Source organism: Semicossyphus pulcher, unplaced genomic scaffold, assembly GCF_022749685.1.
Source record: "Semicossyphus pulcher isolate SPU_LCO1_2020_fin unplaced genomic scaffold, fSemPul1.0.p SCAF_6, whole genome shotgun sequence".
NCBI classification, from domain to species: Eukaryota; Metazoa; Chordata; class Actinopteri; order Labriformes; family Labridae; genus Semicossyphus; species Semicossyphus pulcher.
Window position 1 is genome coordinate 18,767,906 of NW_027211737.1, and position 26,248 is coordinate 18,794,153.

General features: G+C 41.1%; 3 protein-coding genes across 4 annotated transcripts; 2 read left to right on the forward strand and 1 right to left on the reverse strand.

Annotated features, from left to right (window-relative positions):
* Positions 1–18: 18 nt before the first annotated feature.
* Positions 19–8,517, forward strand: slc8b1 (solute carrier family 8 member B1). Of its 2 annotated transcripts, XM_069682984.1 has the most exons (16): positions 19–62; positions 1,348–1,440; positions 2,386–2,538; positions 2,982–3,034; positions 3,429–3,486; positions 3,679–3,784; positions 3,896–4,063; positions 5,860–5,973; positions 6,063–6,137; positions 6,238–6,368; positions 6,462–6,603; positions 6,703–6,824; positions 7,304–7,457; positions 7,551–7,631; positions 7,712–7,776; positions 7,872–8,517. In XM_069682984.1, exons 2-16 carry the CDS (start codon positions 1,414–1,416, stop codon positions 8,061–8,063), a joined length of 1,641 nt encoding a protein of 546 aa, XP_069539085.1. In that variant the 5' UTR covers positions 19–62; positions 1,348–1,413; the 3' UTR covers positions 8,064–8,517. The 2 variants fall into 2 exon arrangements, with proteins under 2 accessions (XP_069539085.1, XP_069539084.1); XM_069682983.1 differs by lacking the exon at positions 19–62 and having other exon boundaries at positions 1,100–1,440.
* Positions 8,276–19,238, reverse strand: tpcn1 (two pore segment channel 1). The gene is made up of 26 exons (XM_069682982.1): positions 18,617–19,238; positions 15,909–16,045; positions 15,134–15,310; positions 14,926–15,039; positions 14,638–14,768; positions 14,238–14,326; positions 14,072–14,106; positions 13,896–13,954; positions 13,639–13,738; positions 13,434–13,550; positions 13,217–13,341; positions 13,074–13,122; positions 12,918–12,981; positions 12,783–12,827; positions 12,639–12,695; positions 12,500–12,553; positions 12,297–12,369; positions 11,343–11,450; positions 11,088–11,249; positions 10,801–10,916; positions 10,315–10,361; positions 10,140–10,208; positions 9,924–10,020; positions 9,600–9,739; positions 9,421–9,501; positions 8,276–9,341 (listed from the first exon to the last, which is right to left on the reverse strand). Exons 1-26 carry the CDS (start codon positions 18,705–18,707, stop codon positions 9,198–9,200), a joined length of 2,481 nt encoding a protein of 826 aa, XP_069539083.1. The 5' UTR covers positions 18,708–19,238; the 3' UTR covers positions 8,276–9,197.
* Positions 19,239–19,914: 676 nt separating this feature from the next.
* Positions 19,915–21,710, forward strand: iqcd (IQ motif containing D). The gene is made up of 4 exons (XM_069682443.1): positions 19,915–20,547; positions 20,660–20,875; positions 20,961–21,032; positions 21,429–21,710. The coding sequence occupies exons 1-4, from the start codon at positions 19,915–19,917 to the stop codon at positions 21,708–21,710; spliced, it is 1,203 nt and encodes a 400-aa protein (XP_069538544.1).
* Positions 21,711–26,248: the final 4,538 nt, after the last annotated feature.

Here is a 26,248-nt window from a genome sequence, read left to right on the forward strand (position 1 = left end):
ACAGATACAGATTGAAGAGCCAGCCGACAAGAGGGTTACAGAGACACGGTGGGAGAAAATAAGTGAGTTAGGGAAAAGTAGACATGGCGTGCTCTAAAATGAGAGCAGTAGAGAAAATCGAGCTTATAAGACTGGACAGAGTCGTATATGTTGACTGTGACTGTGGCGATTATTAAACGCGGACCTGAGAGTTACACAGAGCTACATCAGGCTTCATCATCATAACTAGTTTTCCTCTTATTTCCGCAGTTCTGTTCTTATATGTTCCGGTATGTGCCCGCTCTCTCCCCCCTTGCTCTCACTCTCTCCAGCAGTCCGTCAGTGTACGTTTTAATGTGCGTTTAAACGTTATTTATTTCATAGTCATCGCCCGTTTTAAAACTCACCATGAGAAAAAGTCTAATGCAACTGCATTTCGGCAAAACATATAATACAATTTGGCAAACATGAAATAAAATATAAAGTGAATCCCCCTATTATGGTCAAATGTTTGATAATTCTGTCAGGAGGCAGAGAGATAGCAGCTTAAGTGAAGAGCTGTCTCTCTCTTTCATTTGATTTCTGCATGGACAACATTATACTACCAGAAGAACCAGATATTATATTATTTGTTTTCATTTACAAAAAAAGTCTTCCATCACAAACTGGGGCATAAAAAACCCCCAAAATACAGGAAATAAAGGTTTTCGACACTCAAAATTTCCTGGGGGAGATCCACCAGAAAATTTCATTATTATTATTGTTAAATTATGAGAGCTCTGTGTAAAAGTTATAAGCGTTGTTGTAAAAACTATTTAGCCTAATTGTATTTTCTTTATTTGATTTGACAGACGTTAAAAATGTATAAATGTGTGGTACTGAATCTAACGCAGGTCAGACATTATGATGTTCCGGACCTTTGCTTGAGAAAATGATCTCTAACTGGACCTCTTTCAAGTTTAATTGAGTACCCCTGTCCTATAGTATTTTTCTTTAAATAAAAAAACCACAATAGATAGGTTTCGAGTTTTTAATACTGAGTTTACGAGGCGTCCCTGAAGGCGACGCATGTCCAGTTCGAAAAAACAGGAGGTGGAGTTTCAGGCGAAGGTGTACACAGTGTACGCGAACCACGAACAGGCGTTCACAGAGGCTGGAAGAAATAAATATTTATAGGTTTTAAAGAAAAGAAGGAGTTACAGTAAAACGACAATATATTTTCTCAGCTTTTTACGTAGGCTACAGCCGAAAGGTCCGGACCTCACAGTCCTGTAAACGTACCAGCAGAATGGACGCAGCTCCAGGATAAAGTGAATCATGTCTTTAGCTGTTTATCTGTCACTTTTGTTGGCGTTATCGTGCCAGCAGCAGGTCAGCTCGGGCTTCCATGTCCTCAGGAACGAGCCAGGGTGGTCTTTAAACACAACACTTGCCATGATGTCTCAAAACAACGAGGATCAGGTCGGTGGGATTTGATAATAGCGACAAAAATAGCTCGTGAACTGTCATTTTTGTGAAATTTGGTCTTCAGGTGTGCGTGTTTTTATTGTTCGCAGTGTGACAGGTTGTCAGCAGGTCTTTCCAGCTGTCACATGACTCGTAGACGAGACAACGGGCATTAATAAAGTTGAACAGCTCTGTTAAATGTGACATGTGCATGTTCACACTACAATGGGACAACCTTTAACCTAATGGTCCTCTGATTACAGCTGGACAGGTAGAGGTGTGTGTTTGTCTATAGTACGAACTGTGGACCATGAAATGCAAGGTGTCATAGCGTCTTTTCATAGTGAATGATCTCTTATGGCTCATAATTAACATGATCAATCAAACTAAAGGTCAATATTTTTGTGCATTTTAAACTAAATTTCAATATGAACTAAAAATGTTAAAGTCGGACTCAGGATCTGGATTTTTCCTTATGTCTGGGTTCACCCTGTCTTGTTTAGGGACCTTGAGCCTGAAGCTAATTTTATTACCTTTATTATTACTGTATTTCAGCTTGTGTTTGGCCTTAGTGGCTGCTTTATAAGGAGCACCTGTCCAATCCAATGTAATCCACAACATCAGCTTTGCCACACTCAAGAAGCATATAATGGCTGGCTATTGTTCAAAGTTTCCATAAAGTTTTAGTTCAACAGTTTGGTTATTACTAAGGTTGTGGTCAGTTGTGTTTTCTAATATCCTGCCTTCCTTGTTCTGTAAATGAGAAACACCAGACTACATAATGCCAGCAACACCGCTGCAAACTACAACCTCAACAACAAATATGCATTGAAATAATTACCTGTGTGAAAGTGTGAATCAAAACAGAACATTATTATGGACTTAAAGATAAAGTAAATGTATGGCTTGGCTTTTGAATTCGATTGCACGCTATTTTACAAAGCTACTGTCTGTTTTCAGTGTGACCTTGTGATGAACATCAATGCTTCCGACCGCTGTGCCTTTGTGAGGAACACGTCGGACTGTAGCATGGAAGATGGCTTCATCAACTACATACGGTTGGCCTTCTGTCTTCTTCCTCCCAACCTCACGCCTCTCATCATCACACTCTGTGTAAGACCTGTATGTGTGAATGTGAAAGAGAGAGAGAGAGAGAGGGAGAGTGAAACTGCTGTCCAACTATCAATCTTTTGAGGAAGTACACTTTGCCGAAGCAGAACAGGGAGTTATCAAACATCGGATTTAGTCACTTCACTCTTTTCTAAATAATGGATTTTTTTTAATGAATAACTGACCTGTAAGAATTTCCCTGTTTGCATCATTACTAATCATACTCTAACACTGAAAGAGGCATAAATCAGTCTGTGTATTAAACTATTTGTCTGAGTTACAGCTTACAGGATCAATGTGGTCAAACAGGGCCACGTTTACAAGGTTCAACTTTTTCAGCCGTGACGTTCTTGAGCGTTTGTCTGAGTGTGACTGACTCAAGCAGCACTTGTGTTTTCTCCGAGTGTGTGTGAAGAAAACCTTGACTCTCCTCCGTTTCTTCACAGATTATCTGGCTGCTCTTTCTGTTTGTCATTCTCGGACTCGCAGCGTCAAAGTTGTAAGTGTCAGCATGTGTGTTCCTCATCTTGTTCCCATTTGTGTGTTCGAGCTAGAACAAATCGTTCATTTTCATTGATTTGTTTCAGCAAGAGAAAAAAATGTAACACTGTAAATACACAGGCCCGCGTGTGCAGATCACATAAACACACACATGCCCTCAGTGTGGTTAGCTTAACGGTCAGATGACTGCAGAGAGAGTTGAAAAAAATGAGTTGTGAGTTCATCAAAGGAAGCACAGTTTGTTCTGCATTTCTCCACACACACTCACTTTACTGAAAACTAGTTCTTTACAGTAGCTAAATAAAAAGGATTATAAATAGAATTATGTAATATTCTGTTGAAGCTCTGAGATGCTCTCTATAACCCTTTCCACTTCCTCTTTTTTTCCACAGTTTCTGTCCCAACCTGTCAGCCATCTCTACCAGCCTGCACCTCACTCACAATGTGGCTGTATCCTTTATCTCTACCTGTACATTCTCTAAAGGTCTACATTTATTATGATTTAAATGTACAATCAGTTCAAAGCAGTCAGACCGCTGAGTCACTTACACACTTCCTCATTGAGAGGTTTCTTCTTGTTAGACTCCTGTCAGAGTTATGATAGTATTCCTTTCTGAAGATTAATCTCCTTGACTTGCTGAGGGTGTGACATTTCTTGCTCTTGGTAATGGAGCTCCTGACATCTTCAGTGCCATGGCAGCTTTCTCCAACCCACACACTGCTGGACTGGCCGTCGGAGCCTTATTTGGTAGGCACAGTCTCACCAACAACATGATAAAATGAACAATTTCAGCTTTATTAATAGTAAAACTGCTTTGTTTGCCTTCCTCTTCCTCATGCTCTATCTCTTCCTGCACAGGAGCTGGGATATTTGTTACCACAGTCGTTGCGGGCAGCGTGGCGCTGGTGAAGCCTTTCGCTGTGGCCTCGCGTCCATTCCTGCGAGATGTCACCTTCTACATGGCGGCTGTGTTCTGGACTTTCCTCATGTTGTACAGAGGAACCACGACACTGAAAGAAACAATTGGTACACACACACACACCCACACACACACTCACACTCTTGATCATGTTTGTGTATCAGGATCCTTTTTGGAAGGCAGGTTTATTAAACAATCAACAAGGTATTCACATTTTGATGAATGAAAAGATTATTTGTAAAAATAAGACTTTATTTTCTAAATAATAACACACCTGTGTGGTTTTGGCAGACTTTACAGAGAAGGATGTTTTCCTCTTTTCTATCCGTCCACAACCTTTCCAGCGACAATATATAACCTCTGCGTTAGGGCCTTTTTTTAGTTGCACATCAACAGATTTAAAAAGAGATTAAAGGGAAAGTGAGCCGAGAAAAAAGGGCTTTTTCTTAAGTCGCTCAAATCTTATAAATCTGGAATGTATCCCATGATTTTCTGTTCATAAAAAAATCTGAACAATCTCTTTTATTTAGTTAAAAAAAAGTGGTGTGGCGGCGTGGTGCCACTGAGTTATTTCTTGTTCTGGAGCCAACTTCTTCTGTTCACTCAGAACAATCGCAGCTGCTTCTTGACCAAAAACAATCCAAGGATGCAAAACTATCTGCCAAAGGTAGAAGAAGTACTCTGGTCTTGTGCTTGAGTAACAGTAGATATACCACAGTGTAAAAATACTCTGTAGTAGGGGTGGGAATCGCAGGGGAACTCACGATATGATACGATACGTGGCTCGTGATAAAGATAATATCACGATACAGCGATTCTGTGATAACTGATATATTGAAAGACAATCTTAAAATGATACATCACTTTAATTAATGTGTTTATTCACTGCATTTGGTGACGGTTTCACAGAAATTGACACAAACTGAGATGAAACAATGAATGTGTTTTCAGCCTGTAAATTAAAATAAGAACTATACATCAACTGTAAAAACAAATCAGGACTTTGGATTTGACAGTTGCTGCCGCTTTTCTTAACTTCTTCTCACCGCTGTCCGACATTATCCCGCTGTCTTCTTCTTCTTTTATCCTGCTGTCAAATTCTTCTTTGGCCAATTAATTTCCATTCACCGTCATTCATTAGTACCGCAGTGAAAAATGCGCAGGGAAATCTGTTTAGAGCGCCATATATTTGTGAATTGAAACATCGATATTTGGTGCCAGCCTATCGACACATGTATTACACGAGTCAGGACGACTTAATGATATTTTGTCCCACCCCTACTCTGTATAGTATAAGTCTCTCATTCAAAAATCTCATTTGGTAAATACACGCTTGTGCTTCAAAATATACTTTGTGTACCAAAGTTAAAAGTAACCATCATGCAGAATGGCCCATTTCAGCGTCGTATATCTCACTGCATTATAATTACTAATGCATTAGTGTGTAGTAGATCAATCATGGTGCAGCTGGTAAACGTGGGACTGATTCAAAGTTATATTGCTAGTTTTATTAATTATTTATTAATTAGTTGATTTAGTTTTAGTATTATCTTGTATATCTGCAAAGCAGCTTTAACTACTGTCATTATCAGTCTAAAATGTTGTGAAGAATAACATAAAAAGTAGTCACAAATTGAAGCTTAAATGAAGAACAAGTTACACAAGTCGTTACTTGTGTAAATGTACTTATTTACACTCCAGTGCTCTAAAGTGACACACAAGAGGCAGCAACCACCCCAAGGCATAGCCATGTCTCTCCCTGTTTTTACATATTCCCTTACCCCGTATTCACAGTGCACTGTTTATGTAGACATTGTAACACGTTTCAAGAGCAGTTTTATTGAAGCCTCTCAGTATTTTCAGACACATTTTGAACTTCATCGCTTCATTTCCATTCCTATAGGGTACCTGTGCCTTTATGTGGTGTATGTATTGACTGTTATCATCAGCGCCTACATCTACAACCGGCAGAAACATTCGATGAATTCAAGTGACCGGATTGTTTCACGAATTCCAGGTAAAAAAAACACAAATACCTTAACAAGCAGACAAATAAATAAAAACATGTTTGAACAATTTCCACTGATAATATTTTTGTCTTTGCAGCCGAGTTTCACTCGTCTGACTCGTCTGACGACGACGTTCCCTGTGTGCTTGATGGGTCCGTCCAGCAGGAGTATGGTAGGAATCCAGCACGCTCCTTTAAACACCATTATAAGTTAATGTACGCTTAAATGTTCTGCATGAATAGGGCTTTAACATGCACGTGTATGTGTTTCAGAGTCAGAGTACAGACCGCTCCTGCCTTACTCTGAGTCCACGGTTCAGATTCTGCTGAGCGCTCTGAACCCAGTGGACAACAGGAAGTGGAGGAGGAAATCATGGAGGTGGAGGGTCCTCAAAGTACTTAAGGTGTGTGTGATTTTAAACAGACACAAGGGGATGTGTAAGAAGCTAAAGAATCGGGTTGATATAATAAATTGAACTGTTCTTGTCATCCATCAGACACCTCTAGAGTTCCTGCTGCTGCTCTGTATCCCTGTAGTCGACCCTGATAAAGAGGACAAGAACTGGAGACGCCCACTAAACTGCATTCATCTCATCACTAGTCCTCTGGTGTGTGTGCTCGCCTTCCAGTCTGGAATATGTAAGTGCATCACATTTGTAACATACTGTAGCAGCTATAACCATATCAGAATACATGCTTTAATCCTCTCCTCCCCTTTTCACCATAATTAATGTCTAGATGGACAAATTATGATCAAAGGGCAGTTTCCTCTGTGGCTGCTGATTTTACTGCTGGGACTTTTCCTGTCTGCTATCGTCTTCTGCACTACAACAAATGACTCTCCTCCCAAGTATCATTCAGTAAGTATAAGAAGGTGGTGTGGGTAAGGGGATGGGGTGTGCAACTTTTAGGACACATATCAAAGGATGTAATAATCCTAATAATTTCCACAAAGATAAAAGCCTCCATGCCAGTGGCTCTGTAAGACTCCACTGAGGCACAGTGTTGCTTTGAGCTAAATGCTAACATGCTAACATTCAAAATGTATCATGTTTACCATGTTCACAATCCTTATTAAGCGTGTTGGCATGCTAATATTCATTAATTACTTTATTCTGTAGTTGCTGAGAATTTTTAGTCCAGATCAAACAAACACAGACAAAATAATAATGCCATTCATAGGGTCACATTGCTAGTATGAATCACTGCTTAGACTCACTGCTTTGAAAGAAATGTGTCACTATATAGAACAAATGTTGTTTTATTCATGCTCTGATGGTAAAATATGTTCACTTGCTTGAGTGCAAGTAATTCTAAGTCTGTCTTTCCCCCGCTGCAGCTGTTTGCACTTCTGGGCTTCGTGGTGAGCGCGGTGTTGATCAGTGCAGCTGCGTCCGAAGTGGTCAGCCTTCTGCACATGCTCGGTGTGGTGCTCAGTCTCAGCAACACTGTGCTGGGGTTAACTCTGTTGGCCTGGGGCAACAGCATAGGAGGTGATACCCATTAACCCTGATTCCTTTTATTGCAGAACAAAGATCAATTTATGCTTTTACTCTAAATCTTTGCATATTTTCTCTCTGTCACAGACTGTTTTTCAGACATTACCCTTGCCCGGCAGGGTTACCCACGGATGGCCATATCTGCCTGCTTTGGAGGCATCATTTTCAGTATCCTTATCTCATCAGAGCGTTTTGACATGTATAACAACGGCTGTAAATGAATGTGTCCTTGACTATATTTCCTTCAGACATGCTGTTTGGAGTGGGTTTAGGATGTCTGGTGCAAATATATAAAACAAACTCTTCTGTGCAGGTAATCTCCTCAAACACACAGGTCAAGAGTTAATGATTGTAGTCAACCGAACAGAGAGGATGAACATGCACTTTCTTTGTCTTTCTCCTCCTCAGTTTGAAGTAGAGGGCCTGCTGACGTGGATTCTTGCCGGCTCTCTGGGTTTGTCTTTGGTCCTGTCCTTTGTCATCGTTCCACTGTGCCGGTTCCACCTGGGTCGACCCTACGGGCTCTTCCTCCTCTTCTTCTACGTCACCTTCCTCATCATTGCACTGCTTACAGAGTTTGGACAGATCCACAGTGTATAGATGTGACTCTTGAGGCCAGTCTGAAATGAGGGACGCCTTTTCATAAAATTGCCAAATGGCGCACTGGAACAGAGAAGAGTGACTTCCTCCTCTACACGACATATTAATGCAATATTTATACAAGAATCATCAGGACACTTTGTGCACTGGCATGACACTCACAACCCTGCTGCGGTTTGGTTTGTAAACCAAGCAGGCAAATAATTGACAGACTTTCTGCTCAGGGAGAGCTGAGACGAATCATCACATTGTGCCTTTATTCAACTTTTTGTTTGTGCTGACTGAAGCTCTGACGGCACTTTGTGAGTCCACAGGAAAACAATGTCTTTGTAAATTAGTACTTTGAAACATTGTGAATGCACTAAATGTACTGTAATCAACATGTTATAATGACCCTGTACAGAGCTGCTTTTGAGGGCATTAAAATAATTTGGGTATTTCTTTTTACAGGTCATACTGGAGTAAAGTTTCCTTCACTTCCTGTGTTAAATGATACACTGTAGGTAAATAACAGCATGATAGTACAGCAAAAATACATCAATGCACTTGACAATTTGAACAGTTTAATAAAATCCCTTATGAACTAACTAAAATACATTACAGAATAAGAAGTTATATAAAAGTAAAATACTTTGAGTCTCTTGAGACACGTGTTAGGAGAGACACCGTACTGGTTTGTTGGGTTGAGCTCAAAGGAGTGTTTATAGTTTTGGTCTTTAGATCTTAGTAGATGTTGTCTGTGTTAATACCATTCAGATGAGCCACTGAACTAAGGCATCGGGTTTAAGTACTACATGATTAACGAGAGGTAACAAAAGGCCTACAGCAGTACGAACACAACACTGAAGGAGTTCAGGCTCTCAGGTCAGTTTTGCTGCAGTCTTTAAAAAGGCCAAAAGGGGGCGACAGTCCCGCTTCACTGGTCCGGTGACGGACTGTACTGCTGTCTCTCTGTCTGTAGTGACGACTCCAGGAAGGAGTTCTCTTTAACTCGTCTCACATTCACATGAGTCCAGAAGGTCCCGGACAAGTTTCCCACTCTAGCAGAGCAGGAGCAATGGTAGGACCTGGAGTTATCTGGTTTCTGAGCATAAAAAAAACAATTATGTTTTGGTGTGTATTGTCGGCTGTGCGTTAGTTGATGCTGAGAGGTCCGGTCTGTGAGTTGAGCTGAGGCTCTGGGAAGGAAGACAGGTCAGAGACGGGGCTGTCCAGATCCCGCTCCACGCTTTGGTCTGGCTCAGGCAGGTTTTCCCTTGAATACTCGGCATACCACTCCTGGAGAAACAACAAAAGGTTAGGAGGTCACCACGCACCAACTACTCTCAGAATTAGGATTATTTCTCCGTTGTCTCACCTGTATCTCCTCCTCGTACATTTTCATGCTGAGGTCACTCTTTGTCCTAGACCTGCGGCCGAGGTACACCAGAGACAAGTGCTGTGCACACCGAAGCAGGAGGGAGAGCTAGTTAGTGGGATTTCAAGCGAAGAGCAGAGGACTGAGAGGTTAGTGTGTGTGGGTGTTTTTTTTCTTACCCCGCCCCTGTCCATCGCTTGTAGGACTCCCTGTAGAGAGCTGAGGGAGGACACGCCTGGACAGATCTGCTTGTACAGCTCCAGAGTGGCCAGAGATTCATCCCGACTCACCTCTACCTCAAACACGATCCCGTTCTCATCTAGAGCATGCGCACACACAGAAACATTAACTTGTACACCTCACGAAGATAAATATTATTTAGATAAGCATGTGATTAATATTCCATCAGACGCATCTGAGCAAGAAATACTGCAAATAAATCTATAACCACACGCACTTTAACACACAAATACACAAGCACACACACAAACAATATGTCCCACCCTCTGGGTTCTCCAGTGGTTCCCGGTTCTTGCGGCTGTAGTTCATGCGGAACAAAAACGCATCCAGAATGAACGCTACAATAATCGTCATCACCACCTGGAGAGGAACACACAAAATGTAACACATGCCTGGTCACATTCACATGCACACATAAAGAAAAAAAACATTTCCACACACATAAGCCCCTTCAGCATATATGACCGCACAGCTCTCACCATGGTAACTATGTAAAAGGTCATGAAGTACAGCCGGCTCCAGTGGGTCGTCATAGAAGTGACCCCTTCCTGTGGGAGAGTGAATACAGCAGCGATTATACAGCGTAACCTATCGCTCAATGACAAGGTGACAGAGAGGTGACTGATTAAAGAGCACATATACATGTGATCTTACCATAGTGATGTACCAGTTATTGACCACAGTCAGCTCAAATAGAGTCACTGGAGGAAAACAAAAGAAGAAAGTTATATACAAATTTAAATCAGGGCAACTTTAGAGACCGAGAGAGAAAAAGCATGAAATCCAATGACCCAAAACAAGATCACATTTGATGCTGTTAACAGGTTCTGTCTGTGTATCTGCAGCACGATATCTCTCTAAAACATAGACCTCCATGTTGTCCATAAGCAGTTAAAAACACTCTCTATTTTACATCTGTATTTGTAACATTTTCTAAAAACTACACTGCAGTTCAGGACGTATTCATGACCTATTATCTCTTCAGTAAGAACAAACAGGCTTGGATGCTGAGAGCCACAGATAAGCTGGAGAAATCTGAGAGGTGGACAAACACTGTTGGTTTGTATCTTTTCAAGAGCTTTTCGGTCTTAAAAATAAAGTACGTTGCAACTGTGATTATAAAAAAAAGAAAGGAATTACCAAAGCTGCTGAGAATGTTGTTGAAGTTGTTGAGATAGTAGTAGCCTTCTTCTAACACTGTTTTGTTGCCATGGGTGACGTTGATCAGTCTGTAGGATTCTGCCACTGTGCTGGTCCTGAAAGAAGAACAATCCAAGTGATGAGTTGGTAGAAGTAACCTTTGTTCATCCACTAGTGCCACAAGGCATGGCAAAATGTGGTTAATGCATCCCAATCGGTCAACATGTGGAACACTGGGAAATAAATGTGACTACTACAGAGGCGTAATAAATAATGGCATGACTCACTTGCAGCAGTTTGGATAAACCACATCCGCAAAGAACTCCATCCCCACGATGGCAAAGGAGTAGTAGAAGATGATTAAAGTCAGACCCAGACTTGCCATCCTGGGGAAGAGCTCAAACATGGTGTCCAGCACGTTACGATACCTCTGCTTTATCTTAAACAACCTGTGAAAGATGGCAGAACAAGGCTGAAACATAAATAACAATGAAATAGTGCATATATCAAATATATAAATATGTGTATAAATAAAAGCGTACCGGAGCAGCTGAAGAGGTCTGAGAACTACAATAAAGTAAAACGGCTCCATATCGAAGGCAAGAGCAATCAGGCCCAGGAAGGCAAACACTGTCACTGAGAAGTCAAACCTGGACACAAGAGCACATTTAACAATAACTTTATTGATCCCCAAAGGGATCTTTAGATTTAGGAAGGATTGTTGTTGTTTTCATGATAAAGACACATTCAATTACACATGTTTCTGTACAAGTACTGAATCTAAATGTGCAGACTCAAATAAGCTCTAGGCTTTTGTAATTACATGCTCACTGTGGTGCTGTGCATACAATTCTAGTCCAAAAGTCATAAGTGTGAACATTTAAAGATATAATCTCGAAGATTTTCTAATAAATAAATGTCTGTTCAGTCACTATCTATCGCCGAATGAGGTAAAACCATGGTGACTGAGCCTATGGCCCACTGATGAAAGCCTTTGCATTTGCAGTATATAGTATTATTATGGACTGGGTGTCTGTGGCGACATTCACAGAAGAAAATCACAAGTGACGCGTTTTCCATCACCCAGCAGTGGTTGGTCTGCCAGAGAGGGTAGGCGGAGCTAAGCGGCTGCTTTTCCGCTCTCTGCAAGTGTTGCGAGTAAACAGTAATCTACTATGGCTGAACAAACAAAGAAAAGATGGATGACTACAGATACAACTTCAAAAATAAATGAAAATCCAAAGAAAAAGAAACAAACTCGACGCTCAGATGAAGGCAAACAGTCTGAAAAGGAAAACGACCGTCAGCGAGAAAAATCAGGAGTTACAACCATAACAAAGGGAGACAACCGTGGACGTCTGGTTAAATTGGGAAGTGTCCTCCCACTACTACCGTTTATCGCCAAAGAGAATGAAAGTGAAATCTTCGAGATTAGATCTTTAATATGTCTAACAACAGATAATATCAATAGACCGAGAGTCCAAGTTATTACTCACAGATTCCACCCAGAGCTGAAATAAGCCATCGGCCCCAAACCGGATATTTTCAATAACACCTCTACGCCATAAACTAAAAGCAGAAAGACAGAGGCAGAGTTAGTATTAGTAGTACGTGTGTAAAAGGACATGAATGAATTCTTGATGCCCTCTGTGACCATTTTATTAACAGCGTGTGAACACTGAGCCTGCAGCCTACTCACTGGTCAGGAAAACAATGTAACTCCAGGGGACAAATCTGGACCAGGAAAATCCACCTGCACAAGGAGAGGTGTGAGAACATGCAATGCAAAAACACTCCTCTTAGTGATGCGTGTTTATGTTATGGGGGACAGATCTTACTATTCAGCGTGTACGTCTCCACGAGGATCCACACACCATTGATGGCCACCACCACATCTGCCGTCACAAGAAAAGACTTATTATGACTGACTTTGCCTTGTGGTCTATGTGGACAGCTGGGAGAATGTAAATGGTCACACTTACACATGGCATACTGAAAGCCCTTTGACTTCACCAGCAGATTAATGCCTGTTTAAGTAGAAAGAGAAAGCACTGAGATTTAGAAACTGACAGAATGATTTGTTGGAATAAACAGAAGCAAAGAAACAGAGAACTTGCCTTTGAAAATGAGGAAGGTCGTGTGTGGAAGGTCATCAAACCAATGCTCTCCACTGCGTCGCGCCTGTACAAATATATGTTTGATATAAACAGCCGAATCGACGACAGCAAAATAGAGTGAATTCTATTTATAGGGTGCAGATATCAGGTACTTACTTTCCATTTAAGGCCAGTGACCTCATAGAACTTATAAAAGTCCTGTAGACTGCAGCAGAACAGACTCACATTAAATTCTGTTACATGAAAATGAAACCACGCTATTAAAAGCAGGATGTACAAAGAAAAGGACAGGAAGTCACCTGAGCATGGGAGCCCCTGAGGTGTTCAGAGCTTTATACGTGAGGAAACGGTCTCGTGCAGATAGCCGAGGTCTGTAAAATCGCATCAGGCCATCAAACTGTTTCAGCGACACGCCCATCGGCCTCTGGAGCAACAGCAACAAAGACAAACGGTTTAAGAGTGCTTTCACATGATGAATCATATTTACCAAATTTACACCTAGAAATGAGGTTGTACCTGTCGGCTGACTAACAGCTGAAAGGCGTGGTCGATAGCTGAGCGTTTGTGAAGCAAAAGAGACTTGAACTTCATCTTCTCGACATCATTAAACGTGTCAAACACGACGGCCAGGAGCTGGAGGGAGACAAAGAAGAGGGAGTGACGCTGATGAGTAATCGTGTAATATGACTTAATATTTCTCATATGTCAGTTGGGTGTGTACCAGGTTCATGATGAAGTAGAGCTCTATGGAGAGGTAAACAATGAAGAAAACACAGGACCAGCGGTTCTTTGAGTATGATGGCATCATCACATCAGGGAAACTACAAGAAAGAGAGGAAGCAAGACATACAGTCATGAGATACAAATACAAACTGTGGAATCAGCCTAAACACGCGTGCGGTGAGACAGAAATATCTATGAGCTCTGAAAGTAGGAAGTTCTGTTGCGATGCTGTGTGTTTGAAGAAAGTATGCTTACTTTGCTGTGGTCAGCAGCACAAACAGACTGACGAGGCTGTTCTCCAGAGTGCTGAAGTACTGCGGCGAGAGGAGAGAATTTAAGGCTGGAAATCTGACCACTATAGAACCACTCAAGTCCCTAAGCTTTTATACGTTAAACAAACTAATGTAGGAGACGGTAAGGACTCGACGTACCGGGTCAGATGTGTTTGTTGAAAAGAGGCAGAAACCTGGAAGGAGACAAACGGCCAGTTAAACAGAAGTACAGAAAACTGAAGATATCTAAAGATAGTAGCTCGTTAATATTGACTTATTTTAAACATTTTCTGTAAAAGATAGAAGAAAAGAAGAGCTTTCTTACCTAAAATAGCAAATATAACCATGAAGAAGAGCAGCAGAAGGAGGATGTCAATAAAAGGTGGGAGGGACTGGAAGATCTGACGCAAGTTTCTGATTGGATGAAAAAGAAACTTTGTCAGTGATGGACAAACACGTTAACAGGGACATAACCAGTTCAAACAGTGGCAACATTTAAAGCCTCCCCCAATGATCAGTTAAAGTAATCTTTGAAGAAATGTTACTATACTGTAGTTACTATAGTTTAGGATTTTAAAATATTCAGACCAAGCTGTCAGTGAATGTAAATGTCTTCAAGTATACGAACAGAATTTAATGTGGGTTGCAAGAATGTCTTTTTTTTGCCATGACTTTGACCTGACCTGTGCGACTGTGTGTGTGTGTTTGTTTAGGTCAATGTGTACCTGCGGACAGCTCCACAGTATCTACAGTCCACTAGGAAAATTGGTCTGAGGGCTCTGGTCACTCGCACGTGAGACGTCTGTCTGATCAGAACTACTATGGCCTCCACGAACTGCAGCAGCAACACACACGTCTGCACAAGGAGAGGAGGAACAATGCACAGAGAGATAACTCTATAAGAGCGAGCATAAAAGGACGCTGAAATGACTGAGCCTCACAGAGAGCAGGATTCATCTGAGATTATTGCATTTTCTACTACTTTCAGAAAGTATCCATCATGCATCAGTCACCTTCACCATGGTCCTCTTGTGTCGTATGAAGGTGTGGAAGCCTAACCAGCGGAGTTTCATGCATAGCTCAAATGCCACCATAACCAAAGCCAGCAGCTCCAGAGTGGCGTGGACCTGCAGAGGTATCAAATATATATATATATTATTTTGACTGGAAACAGTGTGCATAAGCTTGTGTGAGTGTGTTTGTATGGAAATGTTCTCTCACATAGACGTCCAGGCGCAGAGAGGGCACGGCGGGAGCTTCACACAGAGACAGCATCATCAGCAGCAGGCCTGTCAGCAGCTCCATCATGTAGAACAGGTGGTTGTGGGCAAACAGGTACGCCGCCAGCGCCTTTGGGTTTCGAGGATGGGTGAAGAACTTATCATTGTTCTCTCCCTCCTGTGTGTGAAATATAAAGGACACATGAGAGAACCATTATGGTGTAAGTTCAACCTCCGCATTTCCTAGTGTGATATGTCAGCCGACAAGTCGTGACAGTTTGAAGAGGGATTTCAAAGGCTGAATGACTGAAAATGTTTGGCAACATCTGCCTAACCATTTTTCTGTCCTTGATATAAAAAATGTGCTGTGTGGTGGGAAGCTGTCGTAACTCAGACTTGAAACAAGCCGCAGTCAAAAGATATTTCAAAAGAAGTGATGTGCAAAGATGTGCAGTAATGCGGCCACAAAGGCAGCGAAAAAGAAGACAAGCTTTTATATAAGGAAGTAAACTATTTTCTAAAAAGGCAGTCTAAATGTGTCACAAAGGAAGATATGCATTCAACATGTGCACACTTTTTTAAACACATGAATTATGAAGTTCATTGTATCTTAGCTTATCTTCACTTCATGACTTACAATTACTCACTTTGAAAGAGCACACGCCATCATCAAGGAATAAAGTACGCAGGGTGTAATAAACCATTATGTGACCATGTGATTTCACTTTCAGCTCACTGAGTAACTAACAAATGCTTCAGTCCACTGCTTTGAATACCTGCAGGTAGATGGCTGCCTCTTGGTAGTTCATCTCCCAGCTCTGCCGTAAGGACACATTTTGGGCCCTGTGGTTTGGTGGCCCGGGCGTTGAGATCACAGCGTTGTTGACTATGTCATAGTTGCCCCCTCCTCCATCTGGAAGAAAGCATCAGTGTATTGATATAAACAACCTGTGACTTCAATTGATTTTTATCCTTCACTTAGTGCTATATATGGGTCTCACACACACTCACAGTACATATGGTTTATGAGCCTACCAATGCAGTCTAGTTCTAACTGTAAGGCGTAGGAGGAGATCACGACTGGACTCTCGATTTGGACTTGATCTTCATGGAAACCAGCTGCCCGCCTGCATAAGCACTCCATTGATCAGTTCGGAATTGTCTGTGTGCTGCAGCTGTGTGAATGTATTAAAAGGTCCCTAAAGTCCACTACACAAGTGTGCATGTGTGTGTGTCATTCACAGTTCACTGGTCTTGCTCCAGCATCCACACACATCTGGAGATACAGAGGGCCAAACATTCCTCTGAGGCCTGATGCAAACTCCAGAAACACGGTCACAAACTTTGAGATCCAAAGTTCTCACAGATCCAGAAATATTCAGGCCCAGCTTGAGGATCAAAGTGACAGTTAAGACTGAACAACATTCAAAACACTGAGAACTTATTTGACAAAAGATTGCTCTCTTAGGAAAGAGTCTCTTAACTAGAGATAGAATCACCAGTGACATGGAAACATGACATATACAGTGGAATTACCCTCCTGCTTAGCCACACAGTTTGAACTTGGAACCCAGTGAGAAAGTGCCGTGTTTGCACTGATGTCACATTGTCTGTTACGCCTCCTTCCTGCCACATACAGGATACAGACAAGAGACAGATAGACAACAGGCAGAAATAGTCCTGCACTACCAGAGGGAGAGGAACATACTTCAGACAACAGGGAAAACATCTAGATACCTAATAACAAAGAGAAAGCAGTATGCCATCGTAGGACGTAACACAGAATTACTTTTAAAGGACACAGACTCAAACCTGCACTGACTTTAAAATGACCTCATAAGCACAACGGATAAAGATAAAATAAGGATTAACTCTGAAATAATCTTATTTAACAGATTCAAGCACCATCTCTCGTATCACATATAAATCAGTCTCCTTCCTTGTGTGTATCTGCGGCTGCATGTCTTAGTCCTGTGTGAGTCCCTCTGGGTGCTCTTCCCTTTCCCATGCACCCTACATCACATGTTTCAGCTTCAGGCACGACTCCTGAGAATAAAAGACCATATGAGTCTCTGAAGTGCAGTCATGGGCTTTTCCTGTCCACCATGACAGCAGCAGACTGAGCAGAAGCGTGAAGATCAAATTCCAGTCCAGCGGCGGCCGCCTGGCTGTTATCCTGAGAGAAGAACACCCTGTGTCTGCCGTGTGCAACTCCAACCCGTCATTTGTTAGAGAACAATAGCATGTTTGTAACTCCCAGTCAAAAACACGGTAGGGTCAGGCTCACAGAAACACAAACAGACTCCATAGTTATGATTGTTTTTCCAAGGACAAAAATAATCTAGAGTTGTGGTGATCTGAAGTCTCCTTACAACAAGCAATAAAACTGAACTTCCATCCAAGCATGTGATCTGTCACTGAGGTGATACAATGCAGGCTCCGTTCTCCGTGTCCAGGTTCAAACTCCCTCTCTTTCCAGAAAGCTCCAACAGCAATCAGCAGGAACACTGTGATACTCCCTACTACCTCTTCCTCCCCGATATCCTCTGAAAAAAAAAGAAACTCTCCTCTCCTCTTCCTGTTCACCTCCAGAGCCAGAGAAAATGTTCCAGCAGTTCAAGCTCACACACACTCACAAACACACTTACACACAGGCTGCAGACATTCACACACACAACACACACATGCAGCCCAGGGAGGGGCTGAGGGGCGCAGGGTCTGCTGAACCAGCAGTTTCTCAGATGGGTCATTTTGTAGCTTATATGTGAGGAAGACAAAGGCAGCAGGGTTACAATGTTGAGAGGATGCATGGATACCCATACATTGTGCGCGCACACACACACACAGACACACGTGATCTCAAAGGCTGGTGGACAATTATCCATTAAAGCAGTGTGGCCTGGACGTGCAGCATGTATTCACTGACTGTTGACAACTTTAAACTACTTCAAACTGCACAACTGCACCTCTGGTAAGCAAACTTTTACTTTTATAAACAATGCTAATCAATGTCTGAAAAACAAGGCATCATTGAGCAAGAAATGTACAATTTTGTGGAAACTGTTTCACAGGTGTTGATTCAGTGTTACATCAATTTGGAGGCTGCAGTGGTTTGAGTCTTATATTCTATCAATCACATTTGTATTAATGAGGGCAAACTAAAAACTATAAAAGCCTAAATACTGTACAACAGCACCACAAACAGCATCCTCTAAATAAACACTGAAAGCAGTTTCAACCAAAATGACCATTATGACCTTCATGAGGATTCATGGCAAGCTGGTGATATTGGGCTACACTACTTTTTGTTTGTGCACCAAATAAACTGGCAGCACACTCACAAGGAGTTTTGCTTTCGTTGTCTTGTGACCATGTCACAAGAGCAGCAACACCAGCAACCAATGTCCACATACATGGGCCTCGCCATACATACAATGTTTAACCCCACAATAGCTGAGAACAGGATATGACCGGAATAACTTACTCTCGTCTCCTCTCTCGGTCTCCTCGTTGAGCAGACCACTATTTGCTTCGTCCCAGGTCAGGATGAGGGGCACGTCGTCGTCAGCCTCCATACTGATAGATAAAAGGCTGCAACCAGCCTGGATGTGTCAAATTAAATACGAGTTAATCTAACCTACGCACTTGCTAAATAAGTGCATGGTTTGTTCTGCTAACCGCAAGACGACTGCACATCTTGGTTGCTCACAGCTAACGCCAAGGTTAGTTTTTAGCTAAACAAAACCGAGTACTTTTGACGCTGTTCTAACTGAGATTATAGCTTACGAATCGTTTTTTTAAACTAGCAGCTTTTATGTGTTGCAAAGCGAGCACGGTCTGTCGGTAGCAGATTGTTTTTTTATCCTGGCACGGATGGCATCTGTCACGGAATCAACTGGTTCACAGTCCCTCGGGCTAACGAAACGAGACAGTTCGTCTCTGTCCATGACTGCATCATCTTCGCAAACTTGGGTTTCTGATGCTATGGCCTTTCTCCTAACATTTAACCGTTAAATAGGTACCCCAGTGTTACATTTTATATTTATCTTTACACGAGCAACAATACCTGACACTAAACGACACTATAAACGGTCTGCAGATACAAACTGCGGGCACATCTATGGTACAGCTAGATCAACAAACATTTACGACACTGGAGCAATTCACGGCATGCCGATTGACCGTGGCCAAATTTTCAAAATAAAAGTAAATGGATCAAAGACAGTGCAGTAAAACCTCTTTATTAAATGCAATTATATTTAGTTATCTGTTTATTCATTTATGAAATTGAAATACTTATATTTACATACTTACATACTTTACATTATAAGCTATCTGCAATAATATGCGCTTTTAATTTGATACTGTCGCGCATTAGTGGTATCCTAGCAACAGACAAAAAACTGTCAACAATATTTTCTTCTTGTGGTCAACTTTAGAGTCGGTGGGTAACTATTTATTTAACTAAGAAAAAAGCTACATATAAACTCTCAAAGAAAATAGAAACAACTTTATGTTTTAAAAAATACAAGCTTCTTAAATGTATTAACTATTTTTGTTTCATAAACACGCTTATGCTAACTTACTCAAAGTAGCGTTAACTGCTAGCTAAATGGCTGGTGATAGCTAACATATGACGTGTCGTGCCAATGGTAAAATGTTGTCGTTGAAACAATATAACCATGGGCACATGTAGATGCAGATTTGCAAATGTACAGAGTTTATAACATGATGTAATATGAAATTATAATATTTGTTTACTGTTTTCCCAACAGTGACAGAATGTCTGCAAAGGGGGCAATAGTGCGTTCAAAGACAAAGACCAACTTGGAAAAGCCTCTCAAAAGCCACGATGAACTGTCAGGCAAGGAGCAGCTCTCTCCTGAGGCTCAATGCATCTCAAACATATTGGAAAACTGCATCAGTCAAATTGAAATTGCAGCAATTCTGCCTGCTCTTCTCCAGTTAAACAGTGTGTCTGGAGTTGTGGACAAGGAGTTGAGTAGGTTACTTCAAAAGCATCAAAAATTAGCTGAAAGACTTGAGACATTAGAAGGTCTCAGGCAGGAGTCAGACGAAGAGCAAGAAGGTAACTTTGGGGAAAAAAGGGTTCAGCTTGAGAAGGACATCAAGGACTCTGTCAGGAATCTGCTCAGGCTTGTCCGAGCCCATCCCAATGTCATTTCTGGTTTGAGCGCAGAGCAGGATATACAAGTAGGGGAGAGCGAGTCCATTCTTATTAAAGGCTTAAAGAAGTTTCACAACCATGTGGCGGAAAAGTTGCAAACAAGTGTGGATGAGGAGCTAGAACTGGCTTTCCTCAATCCGGTGTCTTCAACCCCTTCCCACACACAGGACCAAATTGTTTCAAAGGAAGAAACAGTAGCTACAGATATAAAGGAGGTAGATGAAATGGTAAGGCACCTTGTTGGAGTCAAGTCCATCAGATGAATGAATTGATGCAGCTGTAGGAGAATTCTTACGGCTTGCCATCACAGCGCTCCTATCTTTTGTGCTTTTATTACAGATTACTGAGAAAAACATAGAGATAAAAAATTTGCAGAGTACTCTGGAAGAGAAAAAAACAGATGAAGCAGAATTAATAATTCTTGCAAACAAGCAGCGCCAGTCGCAAGTCAAGACATCGAAGATGAATCGTTTACGACAGGAAATTGATCAACTGCAAATGCAGCTCAACAATTTGATCATTGAAAACAGACAGGCAGAGAGAGTAATACAAGAGGTAACATATCTAACATTTCACAGTAATGTTTCACTTTGGTAGTAGTGTTAATTAATTTTTATAACTGTTTTTTCTTCCTCAACAGAAAAATGAACAGCTGGAAACAGAAATTGAGTACTTGCTCAAGAATTTTGATGCTGATGTAGGAGAAATCCAGGTATAACTTGCCACCAAAAAGTGTTGAAACCCACTGGGCAAATGAAGTGTGTATACTCTGGATTCTAGGTCATATTCTTATTGAGAGTATATTCAGGATGGTTAACATGCCTGTTCAAATTCTAGAAGTTTAACAGTAATTTATACACAGGGGTCCATTTACTAGCATATTCCAGAGCCTTCAACCACAGCCACACTCTTCATCAGCCGTCTTGCCTTCTTCAGAGTTTGCTTAATCCATCCACTAAAAAAAGAAAATACAGAATATTATTTTGTGAAGCCATAATCAGGATGTTTTGTGTATGCATCATACTGTTTCCAAAATGCTAAATTTCTGTTATAATTCTCTACTGTCCATCTTTCTAAATACCATAACTGCCACTGTCACATGTCTCAGGCCAATCTGGAGTTGAATGAAATGGAGTACGAAAAGGAGCTGGAGGAGCTGAGGAAACAAGAGAAACCCTTTTCTGTTCTAGAGGTGGAGTTCAACCAGATCCAGGAGAAGCATCGGCTGGAAGAGGAGAAGAGGAAAGAGGAGATGAGGGAGCTGGAGCTGAAGACCAAAGCTGCTGTTTATGCCCAGGCCTGGTGGAGAGGCTACAGCACTCGCAAGGCTTTAAAAAACAAGGGCAAAGGCAAAAAGGCCAAAAAAGGCAAAGGCAAGAGGACCAAATAAACCACTGATTATAGTTGAGTTACTGTTGTGATATGGCAACACTTCAATCTACTTGTAGAGCATGAATACCATCATATCTTGTGTTTAGTGTGTTTGTGTTTCTGTCTTATTTTTCAATAAAGTAGTTTATGTTTTAAAGAGTGTTGACTATTTTTTTGATCTACAGAATGTAAAGGAATTACAGAGAGAAATCACCAGTTACTGTGGCTTTACTGGTTACTGTTTGCTATAATGGCCACAGGGTGGCAGTGCAGACCTTGTGTTTTAAATGTTCTTACATTACATTCATTTGGACATGTGGACAGGAGGGGCCACAGTTTTAATCACAAACAGCATCAATGATCTAATATTGGTACTAGATATACAGTATTTAACAAGTCAGCTTTAATTTAATAGTTTACTTTATAGTTACAATTTCTGAACTTTAAATTAAGCCTTGTTCATCACAAACATGAGCTGTATTAATTTTATACTGACCACTCACTAAACTCATTTATTTTTTGTAAACATTGTTTGTTATTTTTTACTTATCAGTGCAAATAACAAGGGTAAACAAACAGAGCTTGTCTTTAAATCTATCCAGGCTGGAGAGGAATCTCAAAAGAATTAACACAAAATCATTGCAGTTTTGCAGCCCAGTAGTTCAACTGCTGGTTGGGAACTAAACAAATTTATAAAGAAAAATCAGTTGGCATGCCTTTTTTTAATTATTTTTTTTAAACAAAGATGGCTTTTACACCGCACCTTTATAAACGACTTCATTCAGACAGTACTTCTTCATTAGTGTCACTCAGCAGCATGGAAAGTTATGTTTAGCGTTACTTCTTTAAAGAGGTGGTGCAGGCTTGCACTTGTTTTTGGGGCTGTAAAGTAAATGATATAAAAGTACTGTGAAACAATGTAATGCTTTTGTTCATTTCGACACAGTCCCCCCATCAACTCATTTATTAGTTTTCTAATAAAACTGACATAAATAAATGAACTTATGTCTCCTCTATTCATAAAATATGGTGTAAATAATAGTTGTTTGAGAGGAAGCTGGTCTCTAGAGGGTCCCACAAAACTAGCCAAAAACGAAGCAAAGAAAGGCAGAAGAAGTGGGACTGCTTGTACTCGACAGCCAATCATAACAGACTATCGTGAAAGGGGGCGTGGCATAGGAACGGGAGTCAGGTGCTACAAGGCCACACCTGGACCCTCACAGCTGGTTTGCCCAACCACCAACAAACACCAAAGAAGATGCAGAAAAATACGGACCTTCAGGAGAAGTAACCCTGCATTCATTTGATCCTTTAGACGGAAAATACTTTCTAACTTAGGAAGTTGAACCATCCAAGAACATGTGAATGTAACGAGGCAGGAAGATGGAGCGGTCCTTGGTGTTGCCAAGGAACGGTAAACATTCTAGTGCTTGAGGCTAACGTTAGCTAACATGCTATTGTTGACAGAAAAAAAACTTCCTTCCAGTTTTGCTGAAGAAAAGTAAACCAGTGTTACCTTATCACCCCAACCACTTTCTCAATCAGATTCGTTTAGCCTTCTCCTTTTGTTTTTTCACACTTCAAATCAGCAACTTTGGCGCCATGTGTGTATCCGGTTTGTTTACATCTGCTTTCCCATGAGTTAACGCAGGATCGCATGAGGTGAGGCATGGTTCCTCTGGCACACATAACTATGTTATTAATATAGTAGCCTAGTTATTCCCTTTTTCCAATCATTTAGTGTGTGTATTTATCTCTGAATTGTCTCCATATGTGTGTGTGATATAACCCAGTTTAAAATCCTGTCGTTTGGGCCTGGCCTTAGCTAATCCTTTACCTTTTTGTACTGTGTCTTTGCCTAAATCTTTTTATACTCCTGGCGTTTGCTCTGCAAATCAAAGAGGGCAGTGGTCCTGTCATGAAGGAAGCATCCTGTCATCACACCGCTCGCCCCCGTAGGCAACCTCCTGTTCACACACAAGCTTGGTAGAAAGTTATTAACATTGATCGCTCAGATTGATTCTGGCAGGGCTTCACACGCATTACCGGGTAGAGCTGCTCCAGATAAACGCACTGTGAAACCTCCTCCTCCTCCTCCTCCTGCATGTTCTTTGAAGACATACACACTCTTTAATTTTTACTCTGTTTTCAATTTAAAGACTTTGTTGGCATGACAGACCCGATCAGACAGAATTTGACACATTTGTCAAAGCATCAAAGTACAAAATGATCAATTATCAGGACAGAACATTAAAAATGTAGAAATAAAAATAACGCAAAACAAAAGATATCATCATAAAACCATACATATGTATGTGTATTTGAAATCTATTTCTAGTGCCAGATAACATTCTTATCTACTTTGGCTTTGTTTTTTTCTTTCAACTGTTCAAATGTTTCCTTAATTCCTTACATGGTGTTTTAATTTGGTTTACTCTAAAAGGTCATTGGTTAGCAGTGTTGTTGTGAAGCTGTTGTCCGAGTGTGTCTGAAAAGGGGCAGTTGGCCTCTGTTCCAACAAAGATGGGGACTCTTCTGTGCCCAGCTTTTGGGTTTGTAGTCTTTTGGATTGGAGGCTCTTTCGATTGTGCTAAAACTATTTTAGTGGTTTCTTCAGAATGTTAATTATCAGCTAGTTTTGTTCTACATGCATTTGTTGCGGTTTTTCAAAGAATATGAGCCCTCTGCAGCAGATGTTGGGAAAATATCCTGACTGTTAAACGACATTGAACAACAATAGCCTTGCAGCCTATCTCTGGGCTGCATGATCAACATTCTGTTTTTAAAGTTGCTCGACCAAAAGCTTTAATTCAGGGTTTTTGTTCGTCTGTCCTGAATCAGTGGGATATCAAGTGGATTTTGTTAATGTTTGTTTATTGTTTTTTACATTCTTTGGCATTTTCTCTTGCCTAATGTTTATCTGAGTGCATTAGATTAAATTGTATCTCTTTGTACAGATTTGTAGAATGATCTCTCTATAATGCATGTGGAAGTTCAGTGTTGAAGCTGTTCCTTGTATCCCAGTATTGACTTTGAATCAGTGCATTTTCAATATCTTACCGTTTTATGTGGATGTGCATTTTTGCTTTTAAATGTAGATTTTAAGTTTAAAAATGTTGCTGTACCTCATCTGGCTGTGGTTAGAAACGGGAGACTGCTCTCTAAAGTGAATGCTCTGTCTGGGTCCATGTCAGTATTTGCATAGACCCCTACCAAGCTGTAACTTTAAACTAACTGAAAAATGCAAACTGCAGTTCCTAGTGTGGCCACTTGAGGCTGGCTCCAAAATGGAATAATTCCCATTAGGATCCATATTAAAATGCACAACTTCACAGCTGAATTAAACATGTTTACAGTCTATTACAAAAAAAACAGGAGGTGAATATTTCTATAACTCAACCGCTGAAATTGTATTTGCTCAAGGCTTAAAGTTATTTATAAATAGGGGAGTGGTTGCTTTCAGTGACAGGTAGATGCTGGTAGGCGTTCTCAGCTAATTCAGTCACTGAACCTCTCGCCTTTGTTTGTGGTGTTGGTGCCTTTTGGAGATCTTTATATGCAAATATCCGACAAATAATACGTCAGATTATTGTACTAACAGAGCCTTAAAGATCACTCTGCTCCAGCTTTTTCGGTGAGTGAAAATCTAGTTTATTCTAAAAAAGAAAAATTGTTTTGATATTTTAGCACTAGTCAGCAGGTATCATGTCTATGCTCTCCGTACCTGGCTCGTGAGCAAACAAGCTCATTCAGTGTTTATCATATTGATTGATTTGTGTGACCTGTGTATAAGAGTCAGGAGTGTTGTTGGCTTTTCCCCTTAGAGAGGATGGCGAGCTGTACTGACGAGGAGATGATCCGTGTTTTAGTTACCTGGTAGTTTTCTTCCACCTGCAGCTCTCTCACCAGAGATTCAGGTCTGCGACCCTTTGTCCACTTTGTTCCACACGCTCTCTTAGCTTCTTTAATCTGATAAAAAAACAAGTCCTGTCAGCTTCCAGTAGAATCCCATTCTGGTAACTGGCTCATTCGCCAGCTCATAAATTAGCCTCGACACAGACTGTTAAGCTTTGTTAACTTGTTGTTTGCCAACCCCTCGCTCCTCTCCAGCTCCACCCCTCTCCCACTTCAGCTACTCAGTTACTGAACTTAACCTCTCAGCTGTGTTTGTGGTGTTTTGGAGAATTTGTCATGCAAGACGTGGCTAAGCCAGAGCTTGCAAGTCACTATTTTATACTATTTTTAATTATAGTCTGAGGCAAGAGATGGTGTCTTCATTTTTCTTGGTGACACGGGGCCCATGGTCTCGCGTAAAGGTCCGTGTAAAGGAGCAATATGATTAAAAAACAACTGAAAAACTGTGTCCAGCTTGGACCTCAGTGATGTGACCCATTAAACCTGAGTTTCAAATATTTGATTGACAGGTGTTACCAAAGGGAGATGTGTTATTTTTTCACTTTAAGCACAAAAATCACACTTAATATCACACCTTTGTGCTGCTGCAGCTTCCAAAGACGCTGGTCAGTGCACGCAAACACACCACGGTTACACACCATG

What these genes read in the sequence shown, in the direction of transcription:
- slc8b1 (XM_069682983.1), top strand. Translation starts at nt 1,297, where the DNA reads ATGTCTTTAGCTGTTTATCTGTCACTTTTGTTGGCGTTATCGTGCCAG. An exon ending in GACACTGAAAGAAACAATTG is followed by an intron (nt 4,064 to 5,859) that starts GTACACACACAC and finishes CCATTCCTATAG; the next exon opens with GGTACCTGTGCCTTTATGTG. An exon ending in CGCCTTCCAGTCTGGAATAT is followed by an intron (nt 6,604 to 6,702) that starts GTAAGTGCATCA and finishes ATTAATGTCTAG; the next exon opens with ATGGACAAATTATGATCAAA.
- iqcd (XM_069682443.1), top strand. Translation starts at nt 19,915, where the DNA reads ATGTCTGCAAAGGGGGCAATAGTGCGTTCAAAGACAAAGACCAACTTG. An exon ending in CAGAGAGAGTAATACAAGAG is followed by an intron (nt 20,876 to 20,960) that starts GTAACATATCTA and finishes CTTCCTCAACAG; the next exon opens with AAAAATGAACAGCTGGAAAC. An exon ending in CTGATGTAGGAGAAATCCAG is followed by an intron (nt 21,033 to 21,428) that starts GTATAACTTGCC and finishes CACATGTCTCAG; the next exon opens with GCCAATCTGGAGTTGAATGA.
- tpcn1 (XM_069682982.1), bottom strand. Translation starts at nt 18,707, where the DNA reads ATGGAGGCTGACGACGACGTGCCCCTCATCCTGACCTGGGACGAAGCA. An exon ending in CAACAAACACATCTGACCCG is followed by an intron (nt 13,955 to 14,071) that starts GTACGTCGAGTC and finishes CTCTCGCCGCAG; the next exon opens with TACTTCAGCACTCTGGAGAA. An exon ending in CCTTTTACATAGTTACCATG is followed by an intron (nt 10,021 to 10,139) that starts GTGAGAGCTGTG and finishes GTTCCTCTCCAG; the next exon opens with GTGGTGATGACGATTATTGT.